This window comes from Chaetura pelagica, unplaced genomic scaffold (genome assembly GCF_000747805.2).
Source record: "Chaetura pelagica isolate M959 unplaced genomic scaffold, ChaPel_1.0 scaffold363, whole genome shotgun sequence".
Taxonomy (NCBI): Eukaryota; Metazoa; Chordata; class Aves; order Apodiformes; family Apodidae; genus Chaetura; species Chaetura pelagica.
The window spans coordinates 2,036,655-2,059,051 of record NW_009952720.1 but is presented as its reverse complement, the minus strand read 5'-3'; the positions used below and the strand labels follow the sequence as shown (position 1 = coordinate 2,059,051).

The window sequence follows — 22,397 nt, the reverse complement described above, 5'->3', positions numbered from 1 at the left end:
GGCTGAAGTTGCCGTGGCCGCTGCACCGCGGGGTGACGTCCAGCTGCCCTGCAAGGAGGGGGGACCCAGGGTCAGAGCCCGGGCCAGGGTGAGGGGAAGGAAGGGCAGAGTTGGCCCCCAGTTCAGTCTGTTCGTAGGTTTTGGGGAAAAGGGGGGAGGTGTGGGATGAGCTGCCCCTGGTTGAGCGTGTCCCCAGCTCTGGGAAGCTTTAGGGCTGAACTGACGGTGTTAGAAGGAACTTCTTCACTGAAAGGGTCACCAAACACTGGCACGGGCTGCCCAGGGAGGTGGTGGAATCACCATCCCTGGAGGCATTTAAAGATGTGGTGCTGAGGGACTCGGTAGAGTTGGGTTCGTGGCTGGGCTTGGGCATCTGAAAGGTCTTTTCCAGTCAAAACGATTCTACAGTGTGGGCTGGTGGTGGGGCTTGGGTGGGTCTCCAGGACTTTGACTGACCCCCATAGCTATAGGTGCCATCAGCCTTGTTGGGGTTCAAGTTCTCCCTTTGGTTTCTCTTCAGCTCAGCACCCAACTGGAATCTCTCTGCTGGGAAAAAGCCTTCCCTGGACAAGCCCCCTCCACCAGCCATGAATCAGCAGGCTCCTGCTGTCTCCTCTCCACCCATTGTTCCTTTTTACACATGAGGGATCCAGGCCAGCTGGCTGTCTCTCCTACAAGAAGCAGGTATGTGCCCAAAGACATGGCCTTCATCCCTCTCCTGGTGAGCCTGATTAAGGCAGAGCCATTGGCATTGTCCAAAGTAGCACAGGTCTGGTGGAAAAGCAGGAAAAGCACGTGGCCACTGTGGCTACCACCTCCCTTTGCCTGGCAGCCTTGCACAGCGTGCTGGGGTGAGGAAGGACACCCAGGGATGAAGGCAACATCCACTCTGACACTGCCAATGCTCCCCTCAGAAATTGCTGCAGCCAGACTGATTTTTTCTTGGTTAATTTTGGTCTCTTCTCTTCCTCCTGTGAAGCAATGAAGAGCAGAAACCCTTTCTGTGCTTTGGGATCCCCCAGCTCAGTCCCAGCTGAGCTATCTGTGCAGCTCTTCCCATGGTGGGTGCAGCAGGTGCTTGTGTAGAATAATGGAATCATAGGATGGTTTTGGTTGGAAAAGATCTCTGAGGTGGTTGAGTCCAGTCATTGACCCAGCACTGCCAGACTCACCACTCATGTCCCTCAGCACCACATCTACAGGGCTTTGAAACCCCTCCAGGGATGGGGACTCCACCCCTGCCCTGGGCAGCCTGGGCCAGGGCCTGACAGCCCTTTGGGTGAAGAAATTGTTCCTGATATCGAATCTAAACCTCCCCTGGCACAACTTGAGGCCATTTCCTCTTGTTCTATCACTCGTTCCTTGGGAGAAGAGACCAACCCCAGCCCTCCCCTTCCCTCCCACCTCCTTTCAGGGGGTTATAGAGAGTGAGGAAGTCTCCCCTCTGCCTCCTTTTCTCCAGACTAAGGGGTAAAAGGGGTTCAGTTACATCTGGTACCAGACAGACACGTCTGGGTTGCTTTTCAGGATGCTTCCCATCCAGATGGCAAATCCTGGGAATGGTGAGTGGCTTCACTTCATGTCTCAGCCTCTAACGAAGTTATCAAACGAGGAGAGAGAGGATGTTTGTGAGTGGGTTGGGGGAGAGCAGCTTTCCTCAGGGAAATGCCTCAGGCAGAGGGGTAGGGATTCTGATTGCCTGGGTGGTGTGGGGAGTTGGGAGCAACTCTGGTAAAAATAAGTTAAATTCCTCCAGTTTTAGCTCCGTGCTTGGAGAGGAGCCTCTGCTGAGCCATGAATGTTTAATGGGACTGGCTGCATATGTTGCAAGCAACCCAAATAGACCCATCAGAGTTTCAGATGAATTCCTTTCAGAGAGGTTTTTTCCAGTTGGAGTTTTAACCCCTGCTTTGAGCAGCCAGGGGGTGTTTTCCCTTTTGGCTTTTCCTCGTGCAGGTGACGTGTGTCACGTCGTGGGGGGGATGCAGGGTGAGCCCATGGCTGGAAACCCTCTGACATCTCCCCCCCCAACTCATGGGACATGTGAGCCCCTGGTTCTGTTTGCATCTATCCTGGCAAGAGAACTTATCCTCCATATTTTGAATCATATTTTTTTTTTACCACATTCACTCCTACAGAGAAGATCACAGACCCACAGAATCCCAGGGGTTGGAAGGGACCTGGAAAGCTCCCCCAGCCCAGCCCCCCTGCCAGAGCAGGGGCACCCAGAGCACATCACACAGGAACGTGGCCAGGGGGGTTGGAATGTCTCCAGAGAAGGAGACTCCACAGCCTCTCTGGGCAGCCTGGCCCAGGGCTCTGGCACTCTCACAGCAAACAAGTTCTTCCTGACATTCACATGGAAGATGGAGTTGCTTGTTAGGTCTCCCAGTGCTGCCTTCAGGCTGGGGGCAGCTCAGGAGAGCAGCAGGGATGTCTCTTGTCCCTGTCCCACAAGCAGTGGCAGACCTCTAACAGTGCTGCACGGGGGCAGGGGTGGGAGATACCCCTGCTCACTCCTTACCCAGGGTGATTTTCTCCAGAACGGGGCTGTAGCCCTGCCTGTTATGGGGGCTCAAGGAACTGGATCCCTCCCAGGGGCTCTCCTGCCTTGGAGGACCTAAACCATCAGTGAACATAGGTTCTTCTCCATCACTACTCTGAGTGGCATCACCACATATGTCTTTATTTCTCCTGCCTTTTGCTCAAGCCCTGGGCCCCCAGCAAGAGCTAACAGGATGATGGCACGACTACCTGTGGCTGCATTTTCTTGGCAGCAATTGGAGTTGCATTGGTCCCGGAGCACGGACACCTCCCTCTCCAGCATCTCAATCCTGCTCAGCAGCTCCTGCAGGGACGGGAGGGAGGTGGGGCACTTGCAAGCCTGCTTGGGCAGGTTTATCCTGTGGGTGAAGGTGACCTGGCTCTCGCTGTCAGAGGTCTGCTCCGCCAACTCCGCCAGCCGCTCGTCTTCCGAACTCACCTCCTCGGCTGAAGGCTTGAACAGGGAGGAGCAGCAGCTCTCCAGGGGGATGTTGATGTTGTAGACGTGGTGGAAGACCATGGGCTGCTCTCTGATGGGTGGGCTGCAGTTGGCAAGGCCACCCTCCTCGTCCAGCCTCTCCCCTGGCTCTGTGGTCGCCTCCAGCCGGCACTCAAAGGGTTTCAGGACAGCACCCAGCAGCAGCAAGTTGAAGCTGATGAGCACGTTCCTCAGGAATGGGTTTTCATGGTCAGTCCCCATTTTCTTGGGAGGGGGAAGAGCCTTCTAAGCCAGTGTTGATCAGCCAAGCACGGGGAGGACCTGGGCACACAGAAGAAAAAGAGCAGGGTTGGTGTTAGGCCTGAAACAGCACTCGGTGTAGAGAGGCAGGTCCTTCTGGGCAGAGTCTGGGCATCCCAGAAGGATGTGGGACCAGCTGGACACACATACAGTCCCATTGGTGGAGCCTAAATTACCCGAGTGAAGCCAGGGCTGGTGGGGAGACCCTGCCATAACCCTTGAACAGTGACAGAGGCAGATTCTTGTCGCTGTTATTTTTCTTTTAAAGGAAACAGTTCACCTGGTGCTGACAAAGCATCAAATGCCTGTGTTTTCAGCAGAAACACCTTGACTGGGATCTGCTTTCAGTGCCACAGCAGTCTGGTGGGAAGGCTCTGAAGGGTCAACCCAGGGGTGACAGTGACACATCCCCACCAAACCCCTTGGTTGTCTCCCCTGCCCCAGGAGCTGCACCCAGGGTTGCAGCCTTGGTGTGAAACACCTTTAAATTATTCCCTGCAGGCTCCAGGTTCTTCAGGTCTGAGCAGACAAATCCCTCCCATTGAAGCAGCTTCACCCCCAGGGTAATGGGTTGATCTTGCCTTGATTTGGAACAGCACAGCTTCTCATTCTGGCATCCCTTGCCAGCCCCTGGGGGGTAACCCAGCCTTTGAACACCACCTGCATCTCCAGCCTGACATCACAAGTGCCAGCCCAGTCACACTGGGGATGGATTCTTCCCTGTCCCTCTTGTTGAGCCTGCTGACCAGATTTAATGCACCTCCTGCATCCTTTGCACTGCTGGTGCAGAAAGAACCATGAAGCACATCTCCAGTGTTCTTCAGCCCAAGTCCTGCAAACCCAGCACAGGTGGGGGAGCCACCAACGTGGCAATTCCTTCCTAAAATGCTGCAAGAAATCCAATTGGACATTTCAAGGGGTTAGATAGAAATATTTAATTATCAATAATTGTCATTGGTGAGAGCCTGGCCCAGGTTGCCCAGGGAAGCTGTGGCTGCCCCATCCCTGGCAGTGTTGAAGGGCAGGTTGGATGGGGCTTGGAGCAGCCTGGGCTGCTGGGAGGTGTCCCTGCCCATGCAGGGGCTTGGATCTGGATGATCTTTCAGGTCCCTTCCAACCCAAACCAGTCTGTGATTCTATGATTTGATGAAAATTTTCCAAGCTGGTCAGTGTTCCTGGTGGGTTTGGTCCCTCAGTCCTGGGAGGTGGCCTTGGAGAACCTCCTGGCTGGAACAACAAAGGCAGCTTTGAACCTGGGGCTTTCCTGGCACCCATGGCCATGTCTTTTCCTTCACATTCAGGGCAAAGCCTCTCCATCTGCCCCCACCCAGGGTTGGCAGTTGATCTCCAGTTGCCTCTGGCATAGCACAAGCTTCTGCATTATTTTACCTGAGCTGGTTTCCTTTGCTTTTATTTTTTTTTGCTTGCTTTTTTTCCCCCCCTCCCCCTCCAGTCCCCTGGAAACATGAGTATTTGAATTAAAGTTCAAATTAAAGAGTTATTAAAGCTAATGATGACGTTTGGCAGGCACTGAGCTCTTGGCTCCAAAGCATTTCGACCTTGGGGAGCTGTGAAAGAATCAATCTGCTGCAATTCCTGGGCTGTGCTCAATAAAAAATCCCCCAAAACACAAACCTGGGGAAAATATTGCAGGGCTTTTGCTGCACATCCACCTTTCCCTTTCCCTCCCATTCCCTCCCAAACGTGCTCTCTCCACCCAGACCTTGTGTCTTATGGGCCAGTAAAGGAAGAAATAGAAAAACCCAATTAAATGCACGGTGCATTCACCCTAATTATAGCATTTTTGGAGCTATTTTTGCATTTTGCTGATGGGCTGTGCTTGTGCAAGCAAAGGGTGCTGGAAATGCAGAAGGGAGCCTTTGTGTGATGCTGCTCAGAGCAGCTGGGACAAGGAAGCCCTTCATGGTGTGGCAGTGGCTTTTGGGGGGGCAGAGTCACCCCAAAAATGCAGCTCTGCAACCCCCAGCAGCACCTGCACCCTGTTTATTGATGTATTGCTTGGCAATATCAACCTGTGAAATGCCAGCTGTGCCCTGGGGGGTGGGTGCAGGGATGTCAGCTCCACAGGGATGATGCCAGGAGGGATGTCAGCTCCACAGGGATGATGCCAGCAGTTGATCTTTGGATATTTGGAGACTTGAATATTTGGATGCTCCAACAACATTTTGGTTCTTGGTGCCAGTTTTGGGGAACTGCTTTTGTGAGGGGAAAAAAAAAATAAACCAACAACACCTCCAACGCTGCCTGGAAAGATGCTTGAAAAATTCAAACATTTCCTTCTCCAGCCAGACATGGTGTGTTGAAATGTTGTTGGGTTTGTGGTGTTTTTTGTTTTTTTTAAAATTGCTAAAGCTGTGAAAATGAAGTGAACGTTTTGTTCTGGTTGAGAAGCACTTTAATCTTCCCAGAGCACACAGAGGTGTGTGTGCATCTCTCCATATTGATGTGCATTTCTTGCATTCTCATTTCCTGAGCACCAGATCAACCCCAAACCCTGCTTTTTTCTTTTTGGTGCAGATGGCAAGATGGAAAAATCAGCTTTGTTTGGAGTTTGGGACCAGGATACATCCTGAATGCTGGCCAAGGAGCCATCCAGACATGGAGCTGGCTGCCTGCTGCTTTGGTGCAGCAGGAGAAGGCAGGGATTTGCTAGTGCTCAAGGGTACCCAAGCATGTCAGGGTTGGCTGGTTGGAGCTGGGAAGAGCTCCTGGCAGGAGCCAGAGCACTGGGATGGTTTTGCTCCTGGTTGTTGCTAATGGTGGGAGCAAGCTCAGTGCACACTGATGCATGAAGCAGGAGGGAAGCCTCTGGTGTTGAGGGGGCTTTTAGGTCCAAAAGTGTCTTGGAGCTTTCCCAGAAGCCAAAAAAAAAGCCTCAACTGGGTGGTTTTCAAGGCTCCCCAAAGCACCTTGGAGATACCTGAGGGCTCTGTGCAGGTGATGCCTGCTCTGTGCCAGCTTTCCTCCTGCTCACTGGGCTTCCAGGGAAGGAAACAGAAAAAAAAATAAACCAACAACACCTCCAACGCTGCCTGGAAAGATGCTTGAAAAATTCAAGCATTTCCTTCTCCAGCCAGACATGGTGTGTTGAAATGTGGGGCAGGGATGCCAGGGGGGGCTTTGGGTGCTGGGGTGAGTTTAGCACTTCAGGATGTGGTTTAGTGGGCATGGTTGGTGTTGGGTTAAGGGTTGGACTTGATGATCTTAGAGGTCTTTTCCAACCAAAATGATTCTATGAAACTCAGCTCCATGGTGTCCCTGGTTGGCTTCCCAGCTCTGTGCTTTCCCTTCCCGAGGTGTCTGAAAGGTGGACTGAAAGCTCTGAAGGTCAACCCTGTTTGTTGTTGGGTTTGTTGTTTTTTTTTCAGATCTCCCCAGAGATGCTGCAGCACTGGCTGGTTTAGAGCAACCCATGGCTCCCCTGCATCAGCACTGGTGCTGGCCTGGGTGAGGACTTGGGCATGGGAAGTGCACACCTTGCTCTGCTTCATGAGCTGGTGAGAAACTCTTGTGATCTGCCCATCTCACCAGCAAGCACCTGCAGCACCAGGAAGCACCTCTCACCAGCTGCTGACTGAAAATTCCTGGGAATAACTGGGCCAGCTTCTTGGCAGCCTGAAGCTGTGGGATGTTTGGTGTAGCAGGGCTGATTTGCAGCTTGTAGGACCCTCCTGAGCAGATGTAGAGATGCAGGGTGTCCTGCAGACCTGCAGCTTGCTGGGTGGGTGAAAAGCACTGGCTCCCAGTTATTACCAACCTGAAAATGTTCCATTTATCTGTCTAAAAAGGTTTTAATTTCCTTAGTTCCCTGGGCTTCCTGGCAGAGTGAAGGTCCTTGCCCTGTGCCAGCAAACACAGGCCTCTCCCTGGCCAACTCCTGCACCCTCCACCTCATCTCAACCTTTGTCTGCCCTCCAAACACCACCTGCTGTGGGCTTGCAGGGGATGGAAAGCTGAGAGGAGGGAAGAAACATGTCCCCTGTGATGCTGGAGCTCAGCCTGAGGTGGGTCAGTTGAAAGCCAGACCCTGTGGACTCGTGGGGTTGGAGCTGAGGACCAACAGTGGCACCAGAGAAACCTGCCTGAGCCATTTCACTCCTCCACCAAGCAGTCCTTGGAGTGATTTTCACCCCGCTGACTAATTGCATACTTAAGGATGAAATACTTTGACACTCTTACCAGTGTTCCCAAACTATATGTGGAGGAAGAAATCTATAGTTCCCCCAGTTGCCTGTAAATTCTGCCAGCTTAATAATTCATGCTTCCCTCTGTGCTTGCAGCCCACGTTATGTCTTGCTTTCATTACACATCCTTTCACTGAATCACCCCAGCATATATCAACACCCCTATAGGCTCCCAGGGGACAGCAACTTAGTGCTGAGGTTTTTTGGGGGGGAATCTCCCTTTTCCCATGAGCAGGGGAAGCCAAGATCCAGCTTGTCTGACTTCCCAGTGGCTCATTCAGCTGCCTCCTCCTGCCAGGTCTCATTTTGTCAAGGGTGCCAGCTCTAATCTGAGCCCATCCCAGCATTTTCCTGGGTGCTGTTGACTTTGCTCATTTATAAATATCTCCAGGCAGCAGCAGGTAGATCATCAGCTTCTCCTTTGCTCAACCACGTGCCACCAAAAAAAAGAGTTTGCTTGGTGCAAAATGAGCAGCTTGCAAAGGGGGGGGGTTGGGGCACCTGATTTTGCAATGAAAGCTGAGTTGGGCACCTAATTTTGTAAGGAAACTCTTAGCAGTGGGCTTGGGCAGTGGCTGGACATGGGGTTTGAGGTGTGCAGGGGGAGTTTTTGGCAACCTGGCTCTTCCAGTGCTCCCATTTGATGTCTGCTGGAAGTGGCCTTGGTGGCCCCCCCAGCTGGGACAGCCCCATCCCTCAGGACTTTCTGCCTGTGGAAGGGCATTCCCATCCAGTGCTTCACACCAAGCAGTTATTCCTGCTCAGTTAGGAAAGCATTCCCCATGGGCCAGTCTGTCACAGAAGGTTTGTTTTCTCCTTCTGCAGCATCTCCAGGTGTGAAAGCAGCTCCAGGCAGCAGAGCCCGGGGTGGCTCCTGCTGCTCTCCCCTGCATCTCTGCTGCCCTGCAACCCTGCTCCTGGGGGCACTGCTGCTGCTTCCAGGCCTCGGGAGACAGACCCTGTGCTTCTGAGGAAAGCTTTGGGGATGGGCTCAGGCCTTCCTGAGGTGCTGCTGAGGTGCTCAAGCCATGTGGGGCATTTCTGAGCCCCGTGACGGCCGCTCTGCTGGCCCTGCCGGCTCCTCCAGCCCTGCCTGGGAAGCCCTAAAGGAGGGATGAACTGTAATTATGGACCAACACAGGCCATGAACACCCTCTAAATCCTCTTTAATTACATGGCAGCTCTTAATTACGTGGCGACTGGAATGCAAGGGCAAAAAAAATAAGCATCTTTTCACTTTTATCTTCAGCGGGGAATGAATGTTGGAGGGCAATGCTGGACCTGGCTGAAGGTGGGGATGGTGTGAACCCTGCCCTGCAGAGGTGCTGCCACACTGGGTGGCCATGCCTTCCTTGTCCCTCAACAGCAGCCTTGCCATCCCTTCCCACCCCATCCTCAGCAGCATCCCCCCTTCCATCCATCTGTGCACAGGCAGAGACTTGTGGATGCCACAGTAAGGTAGGACTGAATGGGGTTCCTCCAACATGTGTCCTCCAACCAAGTCTGAGGAGCCTCCACAGCTACTTCATCCCATCTCAATTAGCCCATACCTGGTGGGATGCAGATCTCTCTTGGCCATAGACACAAGGTGGGGTTTTTTTTCCTTCCCCTGTTTGCTCCCTGGCACCAAGTCCTTGTGCTTGTGTAGCTGCTGCTTGGCTGTCACGTTGCATCAGAGTGTATGAGCCAAGCCAGGCCTCCTTGGGGCTGAGCTGAAGGAGGTGCAAACAGCCCAGCTTGGGGTGCTCCACCACCCCTTGCCCTCAGCAAGGATGAAGAGGAAGGAGCATGTGATGAGGTGCCCAGTCATCTTGAAGAAACTGGACCTCCATTGCCCCACGTAGTCACCAGCACCACCATGAAATGGGCAACAGCCCTGCAGGCCAGAAGAGGAAAATCCCTCCTCTTACCACTTATTTTTTAATATATGCTATTATAGCCCTTTTTTTTTTTTTTTTTAGCCATAATTAGGGAATTGCAGCATTTTCAACCCCACCTGCCTCATAATCCTCCCACTGGTGTGGTTAGTAGGTCAGGGAGGTTCTCCTGCCCCTCTGTTCTGCCTTGGTGAGGCCACATCTGGAATGTTGTGCCCAGTTCTGGGCCCCTCAGTTCCAGAAGGACAGGGAACTGCTGGAGAGAGCCCAGGGCAGAGGCACAGAGATGCTGGAGGGAGGGGAACATCTCCCTGCTGAGGAAAGGCTGAGGGAGCTGGGTCTGTTGGGCTTGGAGAAGAGGAGACTGAGGGGCCACCTCATCCCTGGTTACAGATCTGTTCAGGGCAGTGTCAGGAGGGCAGAGCCAGGCTTTGTGCAGGGATGTCCAGTGACAGGACAAGGGGCAGTGGGTGCAAACTGGAGCCCAGGAGGTTCCATGTGAATCTCAGGAAGAACTTGTTTGGTGTGAGAGTGCCAGAGCCCTGGGCCAGGCTGCCCAGAGAGGCTGTGGAGTCTCCTTCTCTGGAGACATTCCAACCCCCCCGGCCATGTTCCTGTGTGATGTGCTCTGGGTGCCCCTGCTCTGGCAGGGGGGCTGGGCTGGGGGAGCTTTCCAGGTCCCTTCCAACCCCTGGGATCCTGGGATTCTGGAGAAATCCTCTTTTTCACCCCCTTTTTCTACTATGCTGCTCCAGCTCAGCTGGGAGCTGCAGCTGCTTGACCCAGGAGTGCAGCCTGGCAGGGAGCAGCAGGGATTGCACTGCAAACCTCCCAACACTGGGATTATCTGCTCATCTCCCCCTTGTCCTTTCTGCTGAACATCCAGCACAGCAGCAGGTACTCGTGCCACAGATTTGGGGCTGGAGCAAAGCTGCTGTGGTGGAACTGGCTCGTGCTAGAAGGTGTTTTTTCACTTGGGCAGGTCTTGTCCCAGGTTCATTCTGGGGACCTGCAGGGTGTCCCTGGGAGGGGGCTGCAAGGAACCCAGATGCTTTTGATGATTCCTTATTAAAAAGACAGACAAGGAGGATGTGAGCAAGCCAGAGTGGAGAAATAAATGGTAGTCCTGCTGCAGAGACTTCATTTGATAAATAATGTATATCAGGTTTGCAGCAAGAACTGCTTTTTTCCGACCCAGGCAGCTGGGCTGGGCTTGACACATCCTGGATGCAATTCCTGCTTCCTGGAGTGGCAGGGACTTGGGCAGGCAGTGAGCAGCTCTCTGGTGTCACATGGGGTTCATCTGCAGCTCTTCCCAGCTCCAAGGAACCACCTGTGTGGCTGGAGAGGAGCTGGTGCATCCAGGTGCTTCCAGAGGACAGAGGTGCCCTGGGGGGCCCACAGACATATGGCCAGGAGGAGATGTATGTCCTGGGTGGCTTTGGGGGGACCACAGGGCTGCACCCTGACCTGCTGCCAGCCCATTCCAGCCCCTGGGAAAGGCTTTGGACCTGCTTTCCAAAGAGAAGGTGGCATAACTGGTGAGGGGCTCCCAGAGGAAAGATGGGACCATGGACCAGGGGTGGCTCATTGTCTCCCCTCCTCACTTGGCTGCCCCACTGGCCATCGTGGTGGGGCAACCCAGCTGGTGGGTATGGCCTTTGTCCTCCCTCTTCTGGCACCTCAAAGTGAGGAGGTGGGAAAATGAGGGTTGGGAGTGGGTCTGTTTAGGAAGCCAAGAAAAATAAGAGGGAGAAATCCCCTCTGGCTCTCTGCCCCAATGCCTTTAAAAACTGCTTGAACAGCAAATAAGAAAATAAGTGCACCTTCTTGGAAGGACAAGCTGAGACCCCAGACCCTTGATCACAGAGTTATTTAGGTTGGAAAAGACCTTTAAGATCATCAAGTCCAACTGTTAACCCAACCCTGCCAAGGCCACCACTAACCCATGTCCCTCAGCACCACATCTACAGGGCTTTGAAATCCCTCCAGGGATGGGGACTCCCCCCCTGCCCTGGGCAGCCTGGGCCAGGGCCTGACAGCCCTTTGGGTGAAGAAATTGTTCCTGATATCTGATCTAAACCTCCCCTGGCACAACTTGAGTCCATTTCTTCTTGTCCTGTGACTTGTTACTAGAGAGACGTAGAGAGACCAAGACCCACCTCTTTCCAACCTCCTTTCAGGGGTTGCTGAGACTAAGAAGGTCTCCATTCAGCCTCCTTTTTTCCAGATTAAACACCCCCAGTTCCCTCAGCTGCTCCTCATAAGACTTGATGTTTCAGGGACTCACTTTTGGGCTCCTGCAGAAGGGCAAGAGGGGATAAGAGAGGAGAGAGGAGCAGCATGGCCATCCACTGAGACCATGGTGGCTTGGGCTGTCCTAACCTGCAAGATCCAGCCCCAGGTAACAAGAGAGGCTCACAGGAGTAGGACAGAGCTGGTCTGGGCTTGCAGGAGGAGTCACATTGAGATGTGCAGTCAAAATCCCAGATGTCCTGAGGTGGTGCCTTCCTGCTGGGACAGCTGGGTGCTGACCTAGACCCCACAGTGCCCCTGAAGGGATGTCAAATGGTTTTCATCAAGGCACACCAGGGATAATGCTCTTTCATCATTTTTTTTGGAACATTTCTACTGGAGCCATTTGGTTTAAAATAGATTTGCTCCTGTTGGGCTTTGGAGGAAGAGCCTGGGCTCCTGTATTCATGAAGGTGAGTGGGCAAAACCTTGTTTTCCCTCCTTGTTTTACATCTCTGGGTAAGGTCTAGAAGGAGCCTCAGTGCTTTTATTGCAGAGAAAAGCAAGATCCTTGGGAAGGAAAACCAGCAGGGCTTGCACCAGCTGAAGAGCTGAGTCAGGGTGGGGTTTAATTGCCCTATAATAGATAAGTAGCTCATTAAGGAGTGGATATAAAAGCATCACATCATTCCATTGAGCCTGGAGCTGGGCTCTGGAGCTTGGAAGCTGCTTTGTGACCTTTCTGAGGCTAGAGCTTGGGTTTGCTGCTGGCTTTAGTTCTCCCACTAGGACTGTGAGGGTTGGGGTCTGACAGGTCACAGGTGAGCACTCGAGTTCAATGTTAAGGCTGGTTTTGGGTTTTTTTTGGGGTGCTGAAGAACAGTGTGGAGATGTAAGACTCAGAGGGAAGGAGAGCTGTGACAGACAGGGGTGTGATATGAGCCTTCTCAGGAATGGGTCAAAATTCAGCTTTGGGTTGACTCCCAGTGTCCCAGAAGGCTGGCTCAGTACCTCCTCTTCCTGAGACTCTTCATTTCTAAGCCAAAATTCACCACAGGCAGTTGAAAGGCAGTTTCTTGCCTGACTTTGCAACCCCCCCTTCACTTCTGCTCCAACTGATGGATAAATAGTAAGTACCAGCTGAGCAGGGCTCTCTGAACTGGGAAACGAGGCCACTTGGGCAGCAGTTGCAGCATGTGGGAAAGAGACAGAGATATTGGTCTGATTTGGAAGTAAGGGATCTTTGGTTCCATCCTGCACCTGCAGAAGGTCAGGAGCAAATGGCTCTTGGTGCCTGCAGGGAGCAGAATGGCCCTGGCAAAGGAGGGAAACTCCATCTGAGGTGGGCATGGGCTGCTTCTCACAGCCCTTCAACAGAGCTACTAGAAACACAGGCTGGTTTGGGCTGGAAGGGACCTGAAAGATCACCCAGTCCCACCCCCTGCATGGGCAGGGACACCTCCCACCAGCCCAGGCTGCTCCAAGCCCCATCCACCCTGCCCTTCAACACTGCCAGGGAGGGGGCAGCCACAGCTTCCCTGGGCAACCTGGGCCAGGCTCTCACCACCCCCAATAACTACAGAACTTCTTCCTAATGTCTCACCTAAATCTCCCTCTTCCAGTTTTAATCCCTTCCCCCTGCTCCCATCCCTCTCTGCCCTTGTCCCAAGCCCCTCCCCAGCTTTCCTGGAGCCCCTTCAGGCACTGGAAGCTGCTCTAAGGGCTCCCTGGAGCCTTCTCTTCTGCAGCCTGAACCCCCCAACTCTCCCAGCCTGGCTCCAGAGCTGCTCCAGCCCTTGGAGCTTCTTGGCCTTCTCTGGCCTCTCTCCAACAGCTCCATGTCCTTCCTGTTTTGGTGTCCCTGCTCTCGACCCAGGAGTGCAGGGGAGGGCTCAGCAGGGCAGAATAAGTGAGGGGTGTGTGTGGACTGGTTCATGTTGAGCTGAGTTGAAAAAAATTGTCTTTACCAGATGGGGGAGCCCAAAATGCTGGAGTGAAAAGTGCTGATGCTGCCAGGATCCAGTCCCCTGGGCATGGAGCCAGTGGCTCTGCTGTGCTCACACACCTCTGGCTGCCTCCCCAGCTCTGCAGTTGTGTTCTGAGCACAGGGAGGGTTTGGGGACACTCACCCACATTTCATGTCAGCCTTCACTGGCACATTCACAAACCCATTTTTTTTTTCCCTATTTGCTGTGAAAGCAGGAGCCTCAATAAAATGTGAAATAGCCATAGAAGTGCACTGGGTGTGGAAGTCCCTGCTTCCCAGGGGATTAGTGTGGTGGCTGGAAGGGATCAGCAAATAGAGCAAAAGCCATAGATAAATGGGACCTGGAACAAGGTGAGACAGTGATGGAACAAACCTGCTCACAAGCAGCAGATGTGTGGGTTCTGGTGAGGGTAGAGGAACACCCACCTGCCCTGCTCCAGCTCCTGGCTTGGCTCTGGCTGCCCCAGTGATGCTCTGTTTGGTGGAGGCAAACTGGGGCAGCTCAAACCAGCCCCAAGCCCAGGGTGGAGTTAATTTCGTGTGGTTGTAGCTGCCCTGGTGAGGCTGCATCTGGAATGTTGTGTCCAGTTCTGGGCCCCTCAGTTCCAGAAGGACAGGGAACTGCTGGAGAGAGCCCAGGGCAGAGGCACAGAGATGCTGGAGGGAGGGGAACATCTCCCTGCTGAGGAAAGGCTGAGGGTGCTGGGGCTGTTGGGCTTGGAGAAGAGGAGACTGAGGGGCCACCTCATCCCTGGTTACAGATCTGTTCAGGGCAGTGTCAGGAGGGCAGAGCCAGGCTTTGTGCAGGGATGTCCAGTGATAGGACAAGGGGCAGTGGGTGCAAACTGGAGCCCAGGAGGTTCCATGTGAATCTCAGGAAGAACTTGTTTGGTGTGAGAGTGCCAGAGCCCTGGGCCAGGCTGCCCAGAGAGGCTGTGGAGTCTCCTTCTCTGGAGACATTCCAACCCCCCTGGCCACGTTCCTGTGTGATGTGCTCTGGGTGCCCCTGCTCTGGCAGGGGGGCTGGGCTGGGGGAGCTTTCCAGGTCCCTGCCAACCCCTGGGATTCTGTGAGTCTGTGAAAATGGCTCTGAAGCCTGACTCTCTGTTTTCAAGGATGTGTCTGTCTGTGTGTCAGGACAACTTGTTTTCCAAGTTACCTTACCCTGCCGAAGGGGAGGGAGGAGGAACTGCTGCCACGCTGGGTTTTTGGTGGGTCCTGCTGCCAAACCCAGCTGGTGGGCTGGTGCTAAGTAAGCAGAGTGACCTTTGCAGAGGGCAAGATGCTGCCCATGAGCTGAGCTTGGCAGGGGAGGGTAAACTCCCCAAACATTCTGCACTACAGAGCACGGCTGAGCCTGTAGAGGAGGCAGCAGGTGCCACCAAAGCCAAGGGCTGTGGGTGGGGATTTACAGCAAGGCAGTCACTGTGCACAGGGTGCCCAGGACTCAGCGTGGCCTCCTGGGTGCTGCCCTTATTACCTTCCTTGTCCTCCTAAAACTGAGGAGAGGAGCAGGGCATCACAGGGAGGCAGCTGCTGATGCTGCGTGTTCAATCCAGAGCTGCATTCCCAACCTCCTGGACTTCTGGGTTGGAAGGGAGAAGAGAGAACTGCAGAGGTTCTGGGACATGGTTGCAGCTGAGGATATATATTTTTTTAATATGTACATTTTTTAAAACTATTTTTTTCTTTCTAATTTCATTTTTAGACCCAACCTGGATGGTGCAACCTCAGAGCTGCTGCTGCTCCCCCCAGGACTGACTCAGACTGGGCTGGTGCCCAGATGAAATAGCTCATGAATCCAAGGCTGTGCTGCCCTGGTGTCTCAGGCTGCCCTGAGACATGATCTCATGGTCCTGGGCTCCAAAGCAGGGTTTGGAGACAACCACCTCTTCCCCCCATCTGCACCTGGGGGATGTTCTGGCTCCTGTGTCTCACCAGGGCTTTGCACTATTCAGGTGGGGAAAATCATGTTCCCTGAAGGCAGAGGTGGCCCAGGGCAGCAAGAATGCCTTGAGCACACCAACAGCAGCTTCTGTGGTGTCTCCACCCTGCTCACACCACCTGCTCTCCCACGAGGGGACCTGTGATGCTGCGCTGCAGCCCCTGCCTGTGGCAGCCCCACCCCTGCAGTGTTCCTCCTTTGGATCACAGGACTCCCCCCTCACTCCTGCTCCAAGCACTTCACCCCAGCTCTCCCAGGCAGATCCCACATCTCTGAGTGGCCCACAAGAAGTCAAAACTTCAACACTTTGGATGAAGTGACAACTCCTGTCTCAGGGGAGCAGCAAGTTCATGCAGCCTGAGCAATGCCCACCATGGGACCCTCTGCAGCAGCTGAGGGCCCCTCCTCTGGGGCAAAAAAGAGCCTGTTTTATATTTCTACATCATCAGCAATGAATCAGCATGGAGGCAGCATCACCCCTGATGGCTCTGGTACAGCTGTCCCCAAAGGTGAGGGGAAAAGGAGGCTCAGGGCTTGGAGCAGCCTGTGCCTGCAAACGATTTCACTCCCATTTTTGGACACAGATTTTTGCCAACTGCTTATGACTTGTTTTCCTCAACAGCAGGTCAGGATTGCTCACTTCTTGGACACCACAGCTCTGCCCATGGAAACCCACTCTGGTAGTTTGTTTGGCAAGTCCCTCTGACCCTTATTCCAAACCAAACAAGCCCGGATACCAGGAGCAGAGAGTCCAAACTCCCTCCAAAAATGAAGCTAAGAATTCAGAAGCAGCTATAACGTTTGGGAAATGTCACTTCAGTTATATTTCCTGGCTTTTTAACCCCCTTGAAAGCAATACAGAGCTTAACAGAAAGTGGCTTTCTTACATGTTCTTGTGGATCATGCTCTAGGAAAGGGCAAGACTGATTGTCCCTGCTATAAAAACACAACTCATTGGGTGGTTAAAAACACTATTAGAAAGAGCATCCTGAGCTATTCAGTCCTGCAGGTTTCAGGGTAACCCTGTTAGCTGCACTGTTATTACATCCTGTAGGATTTCCCCACAGGAGACAGTTTCTCAAGGAGCTTGAACCATGTACAACACTCAGGCATCTACAAAAACCAAACCAAGGCCCTTTCTTCTCTTTTATGATGGGGTTTTTATTTCCCATTTTATTTTCTCTCTCTGGCTATTTCAGAAACACCCTGAGGTTCTGCCCAGGTGCTGGTACCCTCCTCAGCCTGGAGAACAAAGAAGAAATGCCACAGGGCACATGGTGAGTGGGTGGGTGGGTTGTCCCCTTCAGCTGCTCACCTGGGTGGTTGGGCTTATGTGGGGTGAGGCTGAGCACACAGCATGAGCAAAACAAACCTACAAGGCCTGGAAAGAATAGTAGTAGTAGTAGGAATTATTTATTATTATGATTACAGAATCCCAGGGGTTGGCAGGGACCTGGAAAGCTCCCCCAGCCCAGCCCCCCTGCCAGAGCAGGGGCACCCAGAGCACATCACACAGGAACGTGGCCAGGGGGGTTGGAATGTCTCCAGAGAAGGAGACTCCACAGCCTCTCTGGGCAGCCTGGCCCAGGGCTCTGGCACTTTTATTATTATTATTATTAATTATTATTATATATTATTATTATATTTAATTTTATTACTTTATTATTACTACTACGATGATTATTCTTATTCTTATTCTTATTCTTATTCTTATTCTTATTCTTATTCTTATTCTTATTCTTATTCTTATTCTTATTCTTATTCTTATTCTTATTCTTATTCTTTCTTCCTGTGTCTTTCCATGCTGATGTGACCTGTGCCAGCTTGGGCCAGGCAGCTGTGTCTGGAACCAGCTCCTTGGGCCATCACCATATCCCTCTTACTGCCTTTCTGCCTTCCTGCCACATTTGAAGGCTGTTCAGCTGAACTGGAAGGTGCTCTAAGGTCTCCCTGGAACCTTCTTTTTCCCATGCTGAGCAACCCCAACTCTCTCAGCCTGTTTTATTTTCCATCCTACATCAAGCAGCTGTGGTTTCAAAACAACACAGGACACCTTCCTGGACCAAACCTCCCAAGGACCCCTGTGTGCCTGGTGGAGTTTGATTTGGGAACTGGCCAGGAGAGAGAGGGTTTGCAATTGCTTTGTCCTTTGGTGGGTCACGTTGTTGGTGCCTTTATGGTTTTCTGTTGGGAAAGTGATTAAGGACAAAAAAGTTCCATCTGTGGCTGAAAATGGGCTTTTGGTGATAAAAAATGTCCCTGGGTTATCTCCTGGGCTGGTGCCATCTCCTGCATTCTTATTTTTCCACTTTGAAATTGTTTTTTTCATCCTTAATATATATATTTTTGGTCAGCTTTTCTAGTGATTTCACAGGTGCTTGAGCATTTGAAGGACAATTCTTCTCCCTGTCTTCTTGGTCACGTGCAGGTGGGACTTGAAACCACTTCCAACCTGTCTCCTGGCATCAGGGGCAAAGGTTTTGGGGAGCTTGGGGTGAAATGAGTTGAGAGGTGGGTGGTGGGAGACAGTCTCACTGTCTTGGTGGCTTTTGAGAAGTTCTTTCATGCCCCATGGGTTTGGGGATTGGCAGAACCAAAGGGACATGGATGGGGGGGGATCCCCTTGGTAAGGAAAAGCAGCAGGTCATGGCAGCTTGGACTCCAAGGGAGGAGGTGAGGAGGTTCTCCTGCCCACACATCTACACGTGGACAGGGGAAATGCCAGCAACTGGCAGGGAAGAAAGGATAAGTAGGTGGGGAGATCAGAAAAGGGATGAAAAAGCAGCTACTAGGGGGGAGTGTGTCTGTGCACACGTGGCTGAGCACAGCAAGTAAGGAGGCTGGTGTAGGCAGTACCAAGCTGGGACTAGGGCTTAAATAGCATGGCAGGGGCTTTGTGGGGTCAGTAGGGCCCAGCAGGCTGGGCAAGGAGGAGATGGGTGCTCCAAGAGGGGTGCAGGCTTGTCCTGCAGGTTGGCAAGGGGCTGGGAACAGGCTGCTTCAGCAGAGGTGACCTCAAGGGAGTGAAGCCGTGGTGGGACAGAGTTAGGAGGAGGGGGTGGATGAGGGTGAGGGGCTCTTCACACCCTGCTTTTTATAACCTGCCCTGCCCTGAAGCTGCTGCTGCAGCAGGACATCCCTGCTCCCCAGGAGCTGCATCCCCAGGGCCTGCAGCCCTGCCCAGCTCCTTGCCTGGCTCCATTTGTCCCAACGATTGACCCCTTCAGTTACCATCAGCCTCCTGGCCACCTCCAGCACTGCTTGTCAGGAGGAATTAGAGAGAGAGTCCTCTCTGTATCACAGCCCTCGTTAAACCAACCATCCCTTCTACCTGCTGCAGTCCTCACCTCATTATAACTCCATTACCTTTAACAACAACTCCATTACCATCCATTATCTTTCTTACCATCTCCTTTACAAGGCTGTTATCTGCACCTCCTCCTTCACAGCCATCCCCTCCTCAATTACCATTCCATTAGCTTTATTACTACCCCATTACAGCCCTAATTATTCCCATTACAATGTTGAGATCTGTGCCTCCATCCAGACAAGCTGGGATCTCCATCCCTGGCTCCCCCAGCCTCTCTACCCCCACATTCCTCATTGCCTTCATCCCTCCAGCACAGGTACCACCCCCTTCCCTGCACCCATAATGATCCCCATAGCAATGGTTCTACCTTAATTATTTTTCATTATCATTTTTACAGTCTCCTTTTGCTGTTATTGCTTCTTTTATTGGCCATTCTCCTCTCCCTGAAGTCCCACTGCTGGGATGGGCACCTGGGGACCAGCTCAGGCTCAGGTCAGTGATGGCTACACTGGTTTGCACCAGCCCTGCACAGGTACCTTCACCCCATCTCAGTCCTCCCCTGCAATTCCAGCACTTCATCTGGCACAGCCCTAACTGCTGACACTACCTTTCTGTCCTCCTCCAGCTCCTTCCCTGCTGCAGCTTCCCTGATGGCACAGCCACCTCCTCCACTTGTGTCCTCTTTCCCACCTGCACCCAGGAGCATCCCTCACTCTCTGGTTTCCTGCCCCTAGAGCTGGGCAACTGGTTACACCAGTGCTGGACCCCTTGCTCTGTGGGCACTGGCAGCATCTCCTGGCTCCCTGTCTCAGGGCTGGTTTCTGGAGGAGCCTGCCTTGCCCAGCCAACGTGCTCAAGGCTCCAGGGACCACCTGGTAGCAGCTCATCACAGCCTTTCCTCCTTGAACCCATCCCCATGGACTAAAGATAGTGCCCATCTCAGATGGGGGCTGGGATGGGCTCTTCTACTCTGGGGGGGCAGCAACAGGGCTGCCTGGTGAGGAGGGGACAGGAAAGAGCCTCTGTGCTCCCAGGGAGGAGCAGGGGGTCATTCAGGGTGCCAGGGAAGAGCAGGGGGGCATTTAGGGTGCCAGGGAGGAGCAGGGGGTCATTCAGGGTGCCAGGGAAGAGCAGGGGGGCATTTAGGGTGCCAGGGAGGAGCAGGGGGTCATTCAGGGTGCCAGGGAAGAGCAGGGGGGCATTTAGGGTGCCAGGGAGGAGCAGGGGGTCATTCAGGGTGCCAGGGAAGAGCAGGGGGGCATTTAGGGTGCCAGGGAGGAGCAGGGGGTCATTCAGGGTGCCAGGGAAGAGCAGGGGGGCATTTAGGGTGCCAGGGAGGAGCAGGGGGTCATTCAGGGTGCCAGGGAAGAGCAGGGGGGCATTTAGGGTGCCAGGGAGGAGCAGGGGGTCATTCAGGGTGCCAGGGAAGAGCAGGGGGGCATTTAGGGTGCCAGGGAGGAGCAGGGGGTCATTCAGGGTGCCAGGGAAGAGCAGGGGGGCATTTAGGGTGCCAGGGAGGAGCAGGGGGTCATTCAGGGTGCCAGGGAAGAGCAGGGGGGCATTTAGGGTGCCAGGGAGGAGCAGGGGGTCATTCAGGGTGCCAGGGAAGAGCAGGGGGGCATTTAGGGTGCCAGGGAGGAGCAGGGGGTCATTCAGGGTGCCAGGGAAGAGCAGGGGGGCATTTAGGGTGCCAGGGAGGAGCAGGGGGTCATTCAGGGTGCCAGGGGGGAGCAGAGGATCATTCAGGGTGCCAAGGAGGAGCAGGGGGTGGTTTGGGGAGCCCTGAAGGAGGGAGGAATCATTTGGGGTGGCAGAGAGGAGCAGGGCTTCGTTTGGGATGCCAGGGAGAAGCAGGGGATCATTTGGGGTGCCAGGGAGAAGCAGGGGATCACTTAGGGCTCCATGGAGAAGCAGGGGACCATTTTTATCTCCTGCACAGCAGGAGCACAGCCAAGGAACAGAGCTGTGCTGGCAGGTTGGGTGCCCGTGCTTCTCCAGAGGCCACTGAGGGATTGGGGTGATGACAGAGAGTGTCACAAAACGCCCCAGGAACGAGGGCACTGCCAGGGCTGCCTCTGCTGAGCTTCTCCAGAAGATGGAGAGGTGACTTCCTGGCTTCCTATAGGAACTGTCAGGCCAGGGAATTACTAGAGAAGGTGCCAAAGGGTGGAGGGGGGGAAGGCAGGGCAGAACCGATGGCAAAGAGGGCGAGTGGTGCAGCAAAGGGGGAGCGATGCCCCTTCCCAGCAGCCCCACCATGGCACAGCAGGGGAGCAGGAATTCCAGGCAGCTGCTGAGCTGGGAAGGTCTTGTGATGAGCAGCTGTGGTGGGAGAGGGGCTGGAGCTCATTGCCAACTCCCTCTGGGTTGTTTCCCACAATCGATAAAGCTCCGTCAATACCGTGTCCTGGGGAGCAGGGAAATGTTCCCATCCCATCCTGACCCATTCCCACCCCATCCTGACCCATCCCCATCCCATCCTGACCCATTCCCACCCCATCCTGACCCATTCCCACCTCATCCTGATCCATCCCCATCCCATCCTGACCCATTCCCATGGCACAAAGCAGGCAGCCTAGTGGCAAACACTCTCAGGATGAAAATAACACCCTCAGCAAACTCTCAGCAGTGGGTTTGTGCTGCCCAGGCTGCTCCCTGCACATCTGGGGCCAGAAGGTTGGGGAGGTTTTAGAAGGGAGGTTTTTTTCTACCTTAAAATGCAGAATTGCAATGAGCAGGAGAGGATGGAGGGGTTTTTTTTACGATTTTCAGAGGTCAGTAAATAATTCTGAGGTTGAAATAGGGTGGCCTCATTTTTCAAGGAGCCCTTTGCAAGGGTCAGACAGAATTGCAATGAGCAGGAGAGGATGGAGGGGGTTTTTTATGATTTTCAGAGGTCAGTAAATAATTCTGAAGTTGAAATAGGGTGGCCTCATTTTTCAGGGGGTCCCTTGCAAGGGTCAGATCCTGCTGCTTGGATCCACCTCCTCGAATAGGGGGTGGTTTCCACTCTGCGTGGGTGACAGGGCTGCAGGTAATTCCTCACCTCCTGGCTGCCACCTGGAGAGGGCAGGAGCATCTTTTCCCACCCCCTCCCCACTGCAAGGCAGCCAGGAAGGCAGGAACCCCCGGCAGGGATGTGGTTAGGAGCAAGGAGGCTGCAAAGTGCCAGGCTGAGAAAGGAGCCCCTCGGGGAGTCTTTAAATGAAGCTTAATTACATCAGCTCTACCCCAGCCGAGGGGATAATTCCCTGCCTCCAGGCAGGTGCTTTGCTCCTTGCAACAAGAGGAACAGCAAAAGTGGGCACAGACCCACCCCAGCATTTCCTAGGCCAGGGGACACTCGGGTCCCCAAGCACCTCTGATGGCTCAGGAATCACAGACCCACAGACCCACAGCATCCCAGGTATTGGAAGGGACCTGGAAAGCTCCCCCAGCCCAGCCCCCCTGCCAGAGCAGGGGCACCCAGAGCACATCACACAGGAACGTGGCCAGGGGGGTTGGAATGTCTCCAGAGAAGGAGACTCCACAGCCTCTCTGGGCAGCCTGGCCCAG

The 22,397-nt window shown here is 53.6% G+C and overlaps 2 protein-coding genes across 2 annotated transcripts in view; both read right to left on the bottom strand.

Moving 5' to 3' along the window:
• TNR (tenascin R) overlaps positions 1 to 3,244 on the bottom strand; it is a 30,936-nt gene extending 27,692 nt beyond the window's left edge. The window contains exon 1 of the mRNA XM_009994681.1: positions 2,660 to 3,244. Within this exon, the coding sequence (XP_009992983.1) occupies positions 2,660 to 3,244 (585 nt within the window). The remainder of the gene's footprint in view (positions 1 to 2,659) is intronic.
• A 39-nt stretch (positions 3,245 to 3,283) lies between these two features.
• The window catches only part of RFWD2 (ring finger and WD repeat domain 2, E3 ubiquitin protein ligase), a 185,106-nt gene continuing 165,992 nt past the window's right edge, over positions 3,284 to 22,397 (bottom strand). Inside the window, exon 19 of the mRNA XM_009994680.1 lies at positions 3,284 to 3,304. Coding sequence (XP_009992982.1) covers positions 3,284 to 3,304 — 21 coding nt within the window. The remainder of the gene's footprint in view (positions 3,305 to 22,397) is intronic.